Here is a 15,186-nt window from a genome sequence, read left to right on the forward strand (position 1 = left end):
TAACCCAACTTATTGTGGGAAGCTTGTGGAAGGCTACCGAAACATTTGACCCAAGTTAAACAATTTAAAGGGCAATGTTACCAAATTCTAATTGTGTGTATGTAAACTTCTGACCCACTGGGAGTGTGATGAAAGAAATAAAAGCTGAAATAAATCATTCTCACTACTATTATTCTGAAATGTTACATTCTTAAAGTGGTGATCATAACTGACCTAAAACAGGGAAGTTTTACTAGGATTAAATGTCAGGAATTGTGAAAACTGAGTTTAAATGTATTTGGCTAAGGTGTGTGTAAACGTCCGACTTCAACTGTATATATATATATATATATTCTCCGGATAATATTGATTTACTGCCTAACAATAATACTAATTAGAATTATGTTATTGAGGACTGGCCAGTAACACATGAGTTATTTATTAATAATTGAACCCTTAATTCAGGTCAAATATAATAATATACAGAATATTAAAGGCCTTATTTACTACTTTATTTATATATATATATATATATATATATATATTACACACACTTATAAACTACTTAATAGTGGCTAATATGTGAACCTTGTATAAAAAATAAAGTAGCCCACTCTATATGTGTTCACAACATTTTAATGAATAAACCCACTCTATGTGTTCACAACATTTTAATGAATAAACCCACTCTATATGTGTTCACAACATTTTAATGAATAAACCCACTCTATATGTGTTCACAACATTTTAATGAATAAACCCACTCTATATGTGTTCACAACATTTTAATGAATAAACCCACTCTATATGTGTTCACAACATTTTAATGAATAAACCCTGTGTTCACAACATTTTAATGAATAAACCCACTCTATATGTGTTCACACCATTTTAATGAATAAACCCACTCTATGTGTTCACACCATTTTAATGAATACACCCACTCTATATGTGTTCACAACATTTTAATGAATAAACCCACTCTATATGTGTTCACAACATTTTAATGAATAAACCCACTCTATATGTGTTCACAACATTTTAATGAATAAACCTCAACCAAAGTTTCACAATGCAGTGCCTTCTTTAGGAAAGGTTAATATGTGTATTTAAAGCATAGTGTTAACCATGCTTTTAATTGATAGGAAAGATAGAAGAAGAGACAAGAAAGACAGGAGACGTTTCACATGGCAGTCATTTAGCAGATGCTCTTATCCAGTCGGGCTGTGGCACTAAACCACAAGACCACTGCAGGCCGCTCCAGAAAGACATTTCATTTTTCATTCTTATACAACTTTCATAGCAAAAGGATGTCATTTCTCAAATATTAAAAGGGCAATCTGGGAATAGTACACCCATTTATTTTACTTATAAATTAGACACACTCCAGCTAAAAAAATAAATAAAATAAAAATGTTACTTGTTGAAACAATATCTATCCCAATTAATGTACACCCACTTAAGGGTATAACATATATGTTTTGTGCAAATTAGTGGTTAGAGGACCAATAGAGAACAGAAGGGGAAAAGCCCCTCCCACTTGTGCCATGTCATGACTTACTTGAACCACCTATTGAGATGTGCCTTTTGTTAAATAAATAACGTGATAAATGAGATGAAAATGAGACTAAAGTGCATCTTTAATGATATATATAGCCATTAATTCTTCAAGAGTGTAACTTAAAATGTCTCATGAGCTTAGTGCTGTCCTACTTCACCACAAGCCAAAATATAAGCTTGTTTTAATATCTTTTTTATAAACAATGTAATTGTAAAAAAAAAAAACATTGTAAAGCTTACAAAACATGGTTAAAGCTATCAGACAGTCATTGTTTCCAAACCGCTGTCTATGAGTTTAAGAGATACATTTCTTCAGACTCTATTCCTAAGCTTTTTACAAAAACAATGTCAGGGTCACTGTTTGTTTGAATCCCATATTGCCCTTTTAATAAATAAGTAAATATATTTCAGGTTATCCATCTTCACAAATAAATCAAGACAACAGTAAGGCCCATTGAAAACAACACTCACTCAGCAAGATGTGCCCAGGGAAAAGTGAACACACAATATACCAGATAGGATATGCAGCAATAGGCTATCCAGGGAAAAGTGAACACACAATATACTAGATAGGATATGCAGCAATAGGCTATCCAGGGAAAAGTGAACACACAATATACTAGATAGGATATGCAGCAATAGGCTATCCAGGGAAAAGTGAACACACAATATACTAGATAGGATATGCAGCAATAGGCTATCTCCTTCCCAACTCATATCCTATCTCCTTCCCAACTCATATCCTATCTCCTTCCCAACTCTCTTTCTTCCAGAGCACGCCAGCCATTACTTTAAAAGATACATCTCCCGAACGAATAGCACTCAGACTGCCAATTAAACCTTGCCCTTGACTGCATCACGGAAAGAATTTAAATGGTAAGAAACATCAGAATGAACAAGGTGCTCAGCAAATAAAGGGAGCTGAACAAACTGTGCCCATGATCAAAAATGGAATCGCAAGGGTAGGGGTAAGGGTAGGGGTAAGGGTAGGGGTAAGGGTAGGGGTAAGGGTAAGGGTAGGCGTCGACAGTAGTTGTTGGGCCATCAGAACAGATGTAATCGCTGTCAGCATCTACCCCACTGGAGGTAAATTGGACAAAGCCTGGCTTGTCGGTCCTGATATGGGAGTCGATCCAGGACTGGTAACGGGACACTCTGGTGTAGATCCCAGGGAGATTGGGCCGAGCGCAGCCTTGACCCCAACTAACAACCCCAGACTGGACCCAGACAGAGTTCTGTTGGATCACCATTGGCCCTCCTGAGTCACCCTGAGAAGATGGAGCAAGGTCATTAAAAGAAGGATCTAGGAAATGAAATGGAACAGGGCCCAGTTTTTCAAAATTTATCAGATCAGATTTCTGCAATCTGATCGGATTAAAAGCATAGAAATAGAATGAGTAGAACAGGCGTAACATTGACCTGAATGGGGACGCCCGTTCTATTCATTCTATTTCTATGCATTTAAATCCTGTCCGCTTGCCGAAATCCGAATCGATAACTTTTGAAAAACTGGGCACTGTCGTAGAACAAGATGAGTTAGCGTGAACTTTACCTGACATGAGTCCTTGCCCCCTGCCAGATCACCAGCACAGAGCATGTTGTCTGTGATTGAGCCGGCCCCATTGAGGCAGTCACACTGTCTGTTCCCCACAACTGAAACCTCCACTTCTTGCAGATCTTGGGGGGATGAGAGGGGAACTGAAGGAAATAAAGGAAGACAAGTGATGGGAGATTAAAGATGGGAGGTAACAACTTTATGACAATTTACATCAGAATAAGAAGAAGAAGAAAAAATGCATGTGCACCTGCATTGTGACCACTGGGGGGCACTGCTTCCCATAAAACATCATCTCATCAACATCTCCTACAATGGATCATGAATGTGTCCTCACCTCCTTCATTGATGTTGCCCCAGCCGGTCACCCAGCTATCAGTACCATTGTTGAAAACACTATCACTTGCTGCCAGACAGACGGGTCGGATGTAGTTTGTGAAGATGACTGGTGAGGAGAGTCTGAGCAGAGCGATGTCGTTGTCCTTTGTTAAACCGTTGTAATCTGGATGTATAATGATCTCAGCCACAGTTCTGGACACTTCGTTGGGGTTAATCCCCTCCAGGGTCTGTTGACCAAGGCTAATGTTCCAACCATTTGGGTCTGAGCTTTGTTGGAAGAAAAATGTAATTCAATTAAGATGGATCAAAGTGATGAAATATAAGATTAACATGGAATTAATAGACAGTTACATTTTGGAAAAGTTATTTCAAGAGTTGCGCTCAGCTTCATCACAAATGACTGACATAATTATTGATTCGTAATACAACTTTTATGTCCCCTGTATCTCACACTAATATCTCACACTAACTCACCTAGAGAAGCAGTGGGCTGCAGACATCACCCACACCTTGTTGATGAGGGACCCACCGCAAACATGTCTGTCAGAAGTTTGGAGACTTGCCTGCCAGGGCCAACTTCCTGCAGGGGCATTTTCTCCTCCCACTATTTTGTTGTTGAGTGGAGGGGTGCCACACACTAACATAAAAATAGAGATTATTGGAATTAAATACTCCACATTTGCCATTGGTATTAATTAGATCAACAATTTATATTGGAAATCTATAGTGTGGTATCTGCACCGGGATTTCAGCCAAACTGACTTTAGATAAAAATACAACAATACATGTTTATCATTTGGAGGGTTCCACAAGGGTTCTGTAGGAAGGGTGATGGTTCTATGTGGAACCATACTGATCCAAAGAACCCTTTGAGCCTTTCAAAGGTTCTTTGCACTTTGCAGAAAATTATTATTTCCTCTTTTGAAGGGGCGGTGGCTCATTAGAATATTTTGGGGAGTGGTTTGCTCACAGCTGTTTTTGTGAATGTGTGAGTGAGTGTGTCATGCCAGTTTATCTAATCTGTTGTGTTATGCAATTACATGTTATAAATGTGACCTAAGGCCAGAAAACCACAGGAAGAGGCGACCTGGCACGCAGGCCGGGCTTGTCATTGTGGAAGCATGTCAACAGTGGGCGGCTCATTACTGAGTGTCACGAATTCCCACACACAGATGGAATTCTTGTCCGGGGCTCAGGTGAGCCAGAAAGTGGGGCGCAATATGCAAACAGACTGTGAAATATATACTTTCTCCTTTGAGTCAAGTAAAAGAGAGAAAAATGCATGTTACGCGTCTGAAAACCCGGAGCAGATGACGGATAGTGAATTTGAAATTGATCCTGACAAAAGTGAGTATGATTCGTGGAGAACGTGGATCCATGCCTTTTGGCCGATCCATTTGTGGTGAAGAAGTAGTTGTGTTCTGTCAATTCGATCAGAGTATCCAGAGGTGAACTTTTTGTGCTTTTCATACGCCATTTCAAGACTCAGGGACCAAAGCGGTGTCCTGCTTTTGTTTTCAGAACCCACTATGGTGTTTGGGGATAGTGGTATATAGAGTATGTTCCGAACCCACTATGGTGTTTGGGGATAGTGGTATATAGAGTATGTTCCGAACCCACTATGGTGTTTGGGGATAGTGGTATATAGAGTATGTTCGAACCCACGAGTATGTTCGAACCCACTATGGTGTTTGGGGATAGTGGTATATAGAGTATGTTCGAACCCACTATGGTGTTTGGGGATAGTGGTATATAGAGTATGTTCGAACCCACTATGGTGTTTGGGGATAGTGGTATATAGAGTATGTTCCGAACCCACTATGGTGTTTGGGGATAGTGGTATATAGAGTATGGAATCCACTATGGTGTTTGGGGATAGTGGTATATAGAGTATGTTCGAACCCACTATGGTGTTTGGGGATAGTGGTATATAGAGTATGTTCCCGAACCCACTATGGTGTTTGGGGATAGTGGTATATAGAGTATGTTCCGAACCCACTATGGTGTTTGGGGATAGTGGTATATAGAGTATGTTCCGAACCCACTATGGTGTTTGGGGATAGTGGTATATAGAGTATGTTCCGAACCCACTATGGTGTTTGGGGATAGTGGTATATAGAGTATGTTCCGAACCCACTATGGTGTTTGGGGATAGTGGTATATAGAGTATGTTCGAACCCACTATGGTGTTTGGGGATAGTGGTATATAGAGTATGTTCGAACCCACTATGGTGTTTGGGGATAGTGGTATATAGAGTATGTTCGAATCCACTATGGTGTTTGGGGATAGTGGTATATAGAGTATGTTCGAACCCACTATGGTGTTTGGGGATAGTGGTATATAGAGTATGTTCCGAACCCACTATGGTGTTTGGGGATAGTGGTATATAGTATGGTATATAGAGTATGTTCCGAACCCACTATGGTGTTTGGGGATAGTGGTATATAGAGTATGTTCATATGAGAACCCACTATGGTGTTTGGGGATTGGTATATAGAGGAACCCACTATGGTGTTTGGGGATAGTGGTATATAGAGTATGTTCCGAATCCACTATGGTGTTTGGGGATAGTGGTATATAGAGTATGTTCCGAACCCACTATGGTGTTTGGGGATAGTGGTATATAGAGTATGTTCCCGAACCCACTATGGTGTTTGGGGATAGTGGTATATAGAGTATGTTCCGAACCCACTATGGTGTTTGGGGATAGTGGTATATAGAGTATGTTCCGAACCCACTATGGTGTTTGGGGATAGTGGTATATAGAGTATGTTCCGAACCCACTATGGTGTTTGGGGATAGTGGTATATAGAGTATGTTCCGAATCCACTATGGTGTTTGGGGATAGTGGTATATAGAGTATGTTCCGAACCCACTATGGTGTTTGGGGATAGTGGTATATAGAGTATGTTCCCGAACCCACTATGGTGTTTGGGGATAGTGGTATATAGAGTATGTTCCGAACCCACTATGGTGTTTGGGGATAGTGGTATATAGAGTATGTTCCGAACCCACTATGGTGTTTGGGGATAGTGTTATATAGAGTATGTTCTGAACCCACTTTGGTGACTTTAATATTCACATGGAAAAGTCCACAGACCCACTCCAAAAGGCTTTCGGAGCCATCATCGACTCAGTGGGTTTTGTCCAACATGTCTCTGGACCCACTCACTGTCACAGTCATACGCTGGACCTAGTTTTGTCCCATGGAATAAATGTTGTGGATCTTAATGTTTTTCCTCATAATCCTGGACTATCGGACCACCATTTTATTATGTTTGCAATTGCAACAAATAATCTGCTCAGACCCCAACCAAGGAACATCAAAAGTCGTGCTATAAATCCACAGACAACACAAAGATTCCTTGATGTCCTTCCAGATTCCCTCTGTCTACCCAAGGACGCCATAGGACAAAAATCAGTTAACCACCTAACTGAGGATCTCAATTTAACCTTGCGCAATACCCTAGATGCAGTTGCACCCCTAAAAACTAAAAACATTTCTCATAAGAAACTAGCTCCCTGGTACACAGAAAATACCCGAGCTCTGAAGCAAGTTTACAGAAATTTGGAACGGAAATGGCGCCACACCAAACTGGAAGTCTTCCGACTAGTTTGGAAAGACGGTACCGTACAGTACCGAAGAGCCCTTACTGCTGCTCGATCATCCTATTTTTCTAACTTAATTGAGGAAAATAAGAACAATCCGAAATTACTTTTTGATACTGTCGCAAAGCTAACTAAAAAGCAGCATTCCCCAAGAGAGGATGACTCACTTTAGCAGTGATAAATTCATGAACTTCTTTGAGGAAAAGATTATGATCATTAGAAAGCAAATTACGGACTCCTCTTTAAACCTGCGTATTCCTCCAAACCTCAGTTGTCCTGAGTCTGCACAACTCTGCCAGGACCTAGGATACAGAGAGACGCTCAAGTGTTTTAGTACTATATCTCTTGACACAATGATGAAAATAATCATGGCCTCTAAACCTTCAAGCTGCATACTGGACCCTATTCCAACTAAACTACTGAAAGAGCTGCTTCCTGTGCTTGGCCCTCCTATGTTGAACATAATAAACGGCTCTCTATCCACCGGATGTGTACCAAACTCACTAAAAGTGGCAGTAATAAAGCCTCTCTTGAAAAAGCCAAACCTTGACCCAGAAAATATAAAAAACTATCGGCCTATATCGAATCTTCCATTCCTCTCAAAGATTTTAGAGAAGGCTGTTGCGCAGCAACTCACTGCCTTCCTGAAGACAAACAATGGTTTTAAATGGTTCTGGTTTTAGACCCCATCATAGCACCGAGACGGCACTTGTGAAGGTGGTAAATGACATTTTAATCGCATCGGACCGAGGCTCTGCATCTGTCCTCGTGCTCCTAGACCTTAGTGCTGCTTTTGATACCATCGATCACCACATTCTTTTGGAGAGATTGGAAACCCAAATTGGTCTACACGGACATGTTCTGGCCTGGTTAAGATCTTATCTGTCGGAAAGATATCAGTTTGTCTCTGTGAATGGTTTGTCCTCTGACAAATCAACTGTAAATTTCGGTGTTCCTCAAGGTTCCGTTTTAGGACCACTATTGTTTTCACTATATATTTTACCTCTTGGGGATGTTATTCGAAAACATAATATTAACTTTCACTGCTATGCGGATGACACACAGCTGTACATTTCAATGAAACATGGTGAAGCCCCAAAATTGCCCTCGCTAGAAGCATGTGTTTCAGACATAAGGAAGTGGATGGCTGCAAACTTTCTACTATTAAACTCGGACAAAACAGAGATGCTTGTTCTAGGTCCCAAGAAACAAAGAGATCTTCTGTTGAATCTGACAATTAATCTTAATGGTTGTACAGTCGTCTCAAATAAAACTGTGAAGGACCTCGGTGTTACTCTGGACCCTGATCTCTCTTTTGAAGAACATATCAAGACCATTTCGAGGACAGCTTTTTTCCATCTACGTAACATTGCAAAAATCAGAAACTTTCTGTCCAAAAATGATGCAGAAAAATTAATCCATGCTTTTGTCACTTCTAGGTTAGACTACTGCAATGCTCTACTTTCCGGCTACCCGGATAAAGCACTAAATAAACTTCAGTTAGTGCTAAATACGGCTGCTAGAATCCTGACTAGAACCAAAAAATTTGATCATATTACTCCAGTGCTAGCCTCTCTACACTGGCTTCCTGTCAAAGCAAGGGCTGATTTCAAGGTTTTACTGCTAACCTACAAAGCATTACATGGGCTTGCTCCTACCTATCTCTCTGATTTGGTCCTGCCGTACATACCTACACGTACGCTACGGTCACAAGACGCAGGCCTCCTAATTGTCCCTAGAATTTCTAAGCAAACAGCTGGAGGCAGGGCTTTCTCCTATAGAGCTCCATTTTTGCCTACCCATGTCAGAGACGCAAACTCGGTCTCAACCTTTAAGTCTTTACTGAAGACTCATCTCTTCAGTGGGTCATATGATTGAGTGTAGTCTGGCCCAGGAGTGGGAAGGTGAACGGAAAGGCTCTGGAGCAACGAACCGCCCTTGCTGTCTCTGCCTGGCCGATTCCCCTCTTTCCACTGGGATTCTCTGCCTCTACCCTGTTACGGGGGCTGAGTCACTGGCTTACTGGGGCTCTCTCATGCCGTCCCTGGGGGGGGTGCGTCACCTGGGTGGGTTGATTCACTGTTGTGGTCGGCCTGTCTGGGTTGGCGCCCCCCCCTTGGGTTGTGCCGTGGCGGAGATCTTTGTGGGCTATACTCGGCCTTGTCTCAGGATGGTAAGTTGGTGGTTGAAGATATCCCTCTAGTGGTGTGGGGGCTGTGCTTTGGCAAAGTGGGTGGGGTTATATCCTTCCTGTTTGGCCCTGTCCGGAGGTGTCCTCGGATGGGGCCACAGTGTCTCCTGACCCCTCCTGTCTCAGCCTCCAGTATTTATGCTGCAGTAGTTTATGTGTCGGGGGGCTAGGGTCAGTTTGTTATATCTGGAGTACTTCTCCTGTCCTATTCGGTGTCCTGTGTGAATCTAAGTGTGCGTTCTCTAATTCTCTCCTTCTATCTTTCTTTCTCTCTCTCTGAGGACTTGAGCCCTAGGACCATGCCCCAGGACTACCTGACATGATGACTCCTTGCTGTCCCCAGTCCACCTGGCCATGCTGCTGCTCCAGTTTCAACTGGCCTGGGCCCTAGGACCATGTCCCAGGACTACCTGACATGATGACTCCTTGCAGTCCCCAGTCCACCTGGCCATGCTGCTGCTCCGGTTTCAACTGTTCTGCCTTACTATTATTCGACCATGCTGGTCATTTATGAACATTTGAACATCTTGGCCATGTTCTGTTATAATCTCCACCCAGCACAGCCAGAAGAGGACTGGCCACCCCACATAGCCTGGTTCCTCTCTAGGTTTCTTCCTAGGTTTTGGCCTTTCTAGGGAGTTTTTCCTAGCCACCATGCTTTTACACCTGCATTGCTTGCTGTTTGGGGTTTTAGGCTGGATTTCTGTATAGCACTTTGAGATATCAGCTGATGTACGAAGGGCTATATAAATACATTTGATTTGATTTGATTTGAGGAGTGTTATTTGCTGATAATGGGCCTCTGTATGCCGATGTAGATATTCCATTAAAAAAATCTGCCGTTTCCAGCTAGAATAGTAATTTACAACATTAACAACGTCTACACTGTATCTCTGATCAATTTGATGTTATTTTAATGGACAAAAAATGTGCTTTTCTTTCAAAAACAAGGACATTTCTAATTGACCCAAAACTTTTGAACGGTAGTGTATATAACATACTATATGATTAAGATGAGAGATGGTTACAATTCAGTCAGTCAGAGAGGATTGAAAAATCCCTTATTGGACTTAATGTAAACTCACCAGTGGCTGATGAAGAGCCAACCGTTGAAGTGATGTCTGCAATAGTAGTAGTTTCTAGAAGGAATAGACAAAGAGGTTGAAAACCAAGCACGAGCACTTCCTGTAAAGCCCTGTAGCCCCAAAATATGAGATTTCCTTTTTTATTTAAACGCTTGTTTGTTGCGTTGTATCATGCGGCAACCACCAGTTGATTTTTAAAGTTATTTTGTGACATTTTAAGAGTAATGTGTTGCGTTGTACCATGCTGCAACCACTGGTAGATGTATATTATCTTGGGACATTTTGTTAGTAATTATAAACCAGACAGAAACTATGACTGCTACATAATAACAAAACAGGGTTTCAGCATTTATTTAACCAGCAAGTCAGTTAAGAACAAATTCTTATTTACAATGACGGCCTACCAGGGAACAGTGGGGTTAACTGCCTTGTTCAGAGGCAGATCGACAGATTTTTACCTTGTCAGCTCAGGGATTCAATCCAGCAACCTTTCGGTTACTGACTCAACGCTCTAACCACTAGGCTACCTGCTTACTTACAAGGCCTTAACCAACAATGCCATTCAATAAATAGAGTTAAGAAAATATTTCTAAATAAACTAAAGTTAAAGAAAAAAAAAATAATAAAAAACAATAACGAGACTATCCCGTCAGGATGTCGAAAATAAGTATTTGTTCTTAACTGACTTGCTTAGTTAAATAAAGGTAAAATAAAATACACAGAGGTACCGGTACCGAGTCAATGTGCTGGGTACAGGTTAGCCGAGGTCATTTGTACATGTAGGTAGGGATAAAGTGACTATGGATAGATAATAAACAGCGAGTAGCAGCAGTGTAAAATGTAAATAGTCCGGGTGCCCATTTCATTAATTGTTCAGGAGTCTTTTATCAAGGGGGTAGAAGCTGTTAAGGACCCTTTTGGACCTGGACTTGGCACTCCTGTACCGCTTGCCGTGCGGTAGCAGAGAGAACAGTCTATGACTTGGGTGGCTGGAGTCTTTGCCAATGTTTTAGGGCCTTCCTCGGACACGCCTAGTATTTAGGTCCTGGATGGCAGGAAGCTTGGCCCCAGTGATGTGCTGAGCCGTATGCACTACCCTCTGTAGGGCATACGGTCAGATGCCGAGCATTAGCCATACCAGGCGGTGATGCAACCGGTCAAGATGCTCTCAATGGTGCAGCTGTGGAACTTTTTGAGGATCTGGGGGGGACACATGCCAAATCTTTTCAGTCTCCCGGGGAGGAAAAGTTGTTGTCGTGCCCTCTTCATGACTGTCTTGGTGTGTCTGGACCATGTTACATCCTTAGTGACGGGGACACCGAGGAACTTGAAGCTCTCGACCCGATCCACTAAAGCCCAGGGGGCGTGGCTCGGCCCTTAATTACCTGTAGACCACGATCAGCTCCTTTCTCTGGCTGACGTTGAGGGAGAGGATGTTGTCATGGCACCACAGTGCCCTGTCACTGACCTCCTCCCTATAAGCTGTCTCATCGTTGTCAGGGATCAGGCCTAGCACAGTCGTGTCATCAGCTAACTTGATGATGGTGCTGGTGTCGGGCGCGGCCATGCAGTGAACTGGGAGTACATGAGGGGACTAAGCATGCACCCCTGAGGGGCCCCCGTGTTGACGGTCAACGTGGCAGATGTGTTGTTACCTACCCTTACCACCTAGGGGTGACCTGTCAGGATGTCGAAGATCCAGTTGCAGAGGGACGCAAATTCTCACATGGAATAGCCTTCATTTCTCAGAACAAAAATAGACTGATGAGTTTCAGAAGAAAGTTCTTTGTTTTTGGCCATTTTGAGCCTGTAATTGAACCCACAAATGCCGATGCTCCAAATACCTCAAAAGTCTGAAGAAGGACAGGTTTATTGCTTCTTTAACCAGAACAACAGTTTTCAGCTGTGCTAACATAATAGCAAAAGTGTTTTCTAATGATCAGATAACCTTTTAAAATGATTAACTTGGATTAGCGAACATAACGTGCCATTGGAACACAGGAGTGTTGTTTGCTGATAATGAGCCTCTGTATGCCGATGTAGATATTCCATAATAAAAATCTGCCGTTTCCAGCTAGAATAGTAATTTACAACATTAACAATGTCTACACTGTATCTCTGATCAATTTGATGTTATTTTAATGGACAAAAAAATGTGCTTTTCTTTCAAAAACAAGGACATTTCTAATTGACCCTAAACTTTTGAACGGTATTGTATATAACATACTATATGATTAAGATGAGAGATGGTTACAATTCAGTCAGTCAGAGAGGATTGAAAAATCCCTTATTGGAGTTCATGTAAACTCACCAGTGGCTGATGAAGAGCCAACCGTTGAAGTGATGTCTGCAATAGTAGTAGTTGCTGGAAGGAATAGACAAAGAAGTTGAAAACCAAGCACGAGCACTTCCTGTAAAGCCATGTAGCCCCAAAATATGAGATTTCCTTTTTTATTTAAACGCTTGTTTGTTGCGTTGTACCATGCTGCAACCACCAGTTTATTTTAAAGTTATTTTGTGACATTTTAAGAGTAATGTGTTGCGTTGTATCATGTTACAACCACTGGTAGATGTACATTTTGATAGTAATTATAAACCAGACAGAAACTATGACTGCTACATAATAACAAAACAGGGTTTCATAATTTAGACTTTTGCTAGTTGTTTGAAGGAGGAAGTGCTAAGCACCCCCAAAACCATTCTGCTCGTGGTCCACTCGAAATGCATCACCTAGCCAGGAGGTTAATAAATAAATTAGGCACATTTGGGCAGTCTTGATATGACATTTTTTAAACATAAATGCAATGGCTATTTGATCAGTCTAAAACTTTGCACATACACTGCTCCCATCTAGTGGCCAAAATCTAAATTGCACCTGGCCTTTCTCTTGCATTTCAAAGATGATGGTACAAAAAAAAATACAAAAGAACGGTTGTATTTTTCTTTGTATTATCTTTTACCAGATCTAGTGTGTTAAATTCTGCTACATTCATTTCACATTTCCACAAACTTCAAAGTGTTTCCTTTCAAATGGTATCAAGAAAATGCATATCCCTGCTTCAGGGCCTGAGCTACAGGCAGTTAGATTTGGATGTAATTTTAGGCGAAAATTTATAAAAAGGCGAGGATCCTTAAGAAGATTTAATATAATATCAGAAAATTATTCATGATACTTTTACTTTTATATTTTAGCAATTACATTTACTTTTGATACTTAAGTATATTTAAAACCAAATACTATTAGACTTTTACTCAAGTAATATTTTACTGGGTTTCACTTGTACTTTAGTCATTGTCTATTATTAAGGTATCTTTACTTTTACTCAAGTAATATTTTACTGGGTTTCACTTGTACTTTAGTCATTGTCTATTATTAAGGTATCTTTACTTTTACTCAAGTAATATTTTACTGGGTTTCACTTGTACTTTAGTCATTGTCTATTATTAAAGTATCTTTACTCAAGTATGATGATTTGGGTAGTTTTTCTACCACTGTTTATAAGTCATCTGACTAGGGATAGCTAATGTTAGCAATCATGGCTACTCAGGACCTATATATTGTATTTACTGAAGACAATACTTCTAGAGCGATTCAAAACACTTGACATCATCTAAGGTGCATCATGTGGTTTTAACCAACAACAAAGTAGATCATGATTAGCTAATTTACTAAATTAAACAATGCATGGAATGTGTGTATAGAAATTACACTAAAACACTATGAAAACCGTTGTGTTTTCAAATCTTTCATTCCAAATCACAGATCATCTCGAGTGATATTGTGGCAATATTAATTTAATTTAAGTGTGCATTCCCATGCAATCTTTCTGTAAAATAAAGAAGTAAATGGATTTATCTGTGCTAGTTCATCCACTACGAAGTGATCTGATCTCTGCCTGTTTCCTGTTATCTGTAAGTATCACATGAGGGTTTCAAGTCTTCTATAATTCGGTCAGAGTTGAAAAGTGGAATTGGACACCATGTAAACTCACCAGGAAGAGCAGTGGTCACCATACCTTGAGAAACAATAGGGTGGGATCAGCCAAATGAAATTCACTTGTAAAATAGTAGCACAATCATGATCAAAAAAAAGTGGATGAAGTACTTACCCATCATCAACAGAAGCAACACGGAAAGCGTTCTTTGACTCCCCATTATCAGAAGCTCCTTTTCTGCTCAAATCTAGGAGCAAACACGATTATCATTATCGTCATACCCACGAATATCATTATCCCCTTCTTCAAAACCGGCTTCATTCACAAATATGTTAGACGAGCTCACCTGTTTCTGTGCATTCACCCTTTCTTCTGTGTATTTCTGTTGGGTTGGCGATATACTCTTATATACTGTAGACAATGGGGGCTGAATCAATGACATCAATGAATAATCTCAAGGACATCTACTGTCGTTGTGACAAGTGCACTCACACGAATAGCTAACCTGTTTGTCTGGTTCTTTCCTTTATCCAGTCAGTTGGAATTAGGCATACAGTAAGTCTCTGAATGTTCTGGTAGCAAATACCTACCAAACCGGTTTGAATACATTTTCCACTGTTGGTGGGTCATCAGCAGGGCAATTAGGTACACTCTTTAGAAAAAAAGGGTTCCAAAATGGTTCTTCGACTGTCCCCATAGGAGAACACTTTTTGGGGTCTAGGTACAACCCTTTTTGGTTCCAGATAGAACCATTTTTTAGTTACATGTAGAGTCCTCTGCGGAAAGGGTTCTACATGGAACCCAAAAGGGTTCTTCCTGGAACCCAAAAGGATTTTCAAAGAGTTCTCCTATGGGGACAGCTGAAGAACACGTTTAGATTCTAGATAGCACCTTTTTTCCCTGAAGAGTGTATGCTGAGTTAAGGGTCTGTG

The 15,186-nt window shown here is 40.8% G+C and overlaps 1 protein-coding gene across 1 annotated transcript; it reads right to left on the reverse strand.

Annotated features, from left to right (window-relative positions):
* Window positions 1-929: 929 nt before the first annotated feature.
* On the reverse strand, window positions 930-14,703 carry LOC115117687 (tryptase-like). Its single transcript, XM_065002668.1, has 9 exons — window positions 14,601-14,703; window positions 14,429-14,501; window positions 14,312-14,335; window positions 12,631-12,684; window positions 10,320-10,373; window positions 3,908-4,070; window positions 3,432-3,700; window positions 3,092-3,237; window positions 930-2,807 (listed from the first exon to the last, which is right to left on the reverse strand). Exons 2-9 carry the CDS (start codon window positions 14,472-14,474, stop codon window positions 2,409-2,411), a joined length of 1,155 nt encoding a protein of 384 aa, XP_064858740.1. The 5' UTR covers window positions 14,475-14,501; window positions 14,601-14,703; the 3' UTR covers window positions 930-2,408.
* Window positions 14,704-15,186: the final 483 nt, after the last annotated feature.

This window comes from Oncorhynchus nerka, linkage group LG16, assembly GCF_034236695.1.
Source record: "Oncorhynchus nerka isolate Pitt River linkage group LG16, Oner_Uvic_2.0, whole genome shotgun sequence".
In the NCBI taxonomy this organism is placed as follows: domain Eukaryota; kingdom Metazoa; phylum Chordata; class Actinopteri; order Salmoniformes; family Salmonidae; genus Oncorhynchus; species Oncorhynchus nerka.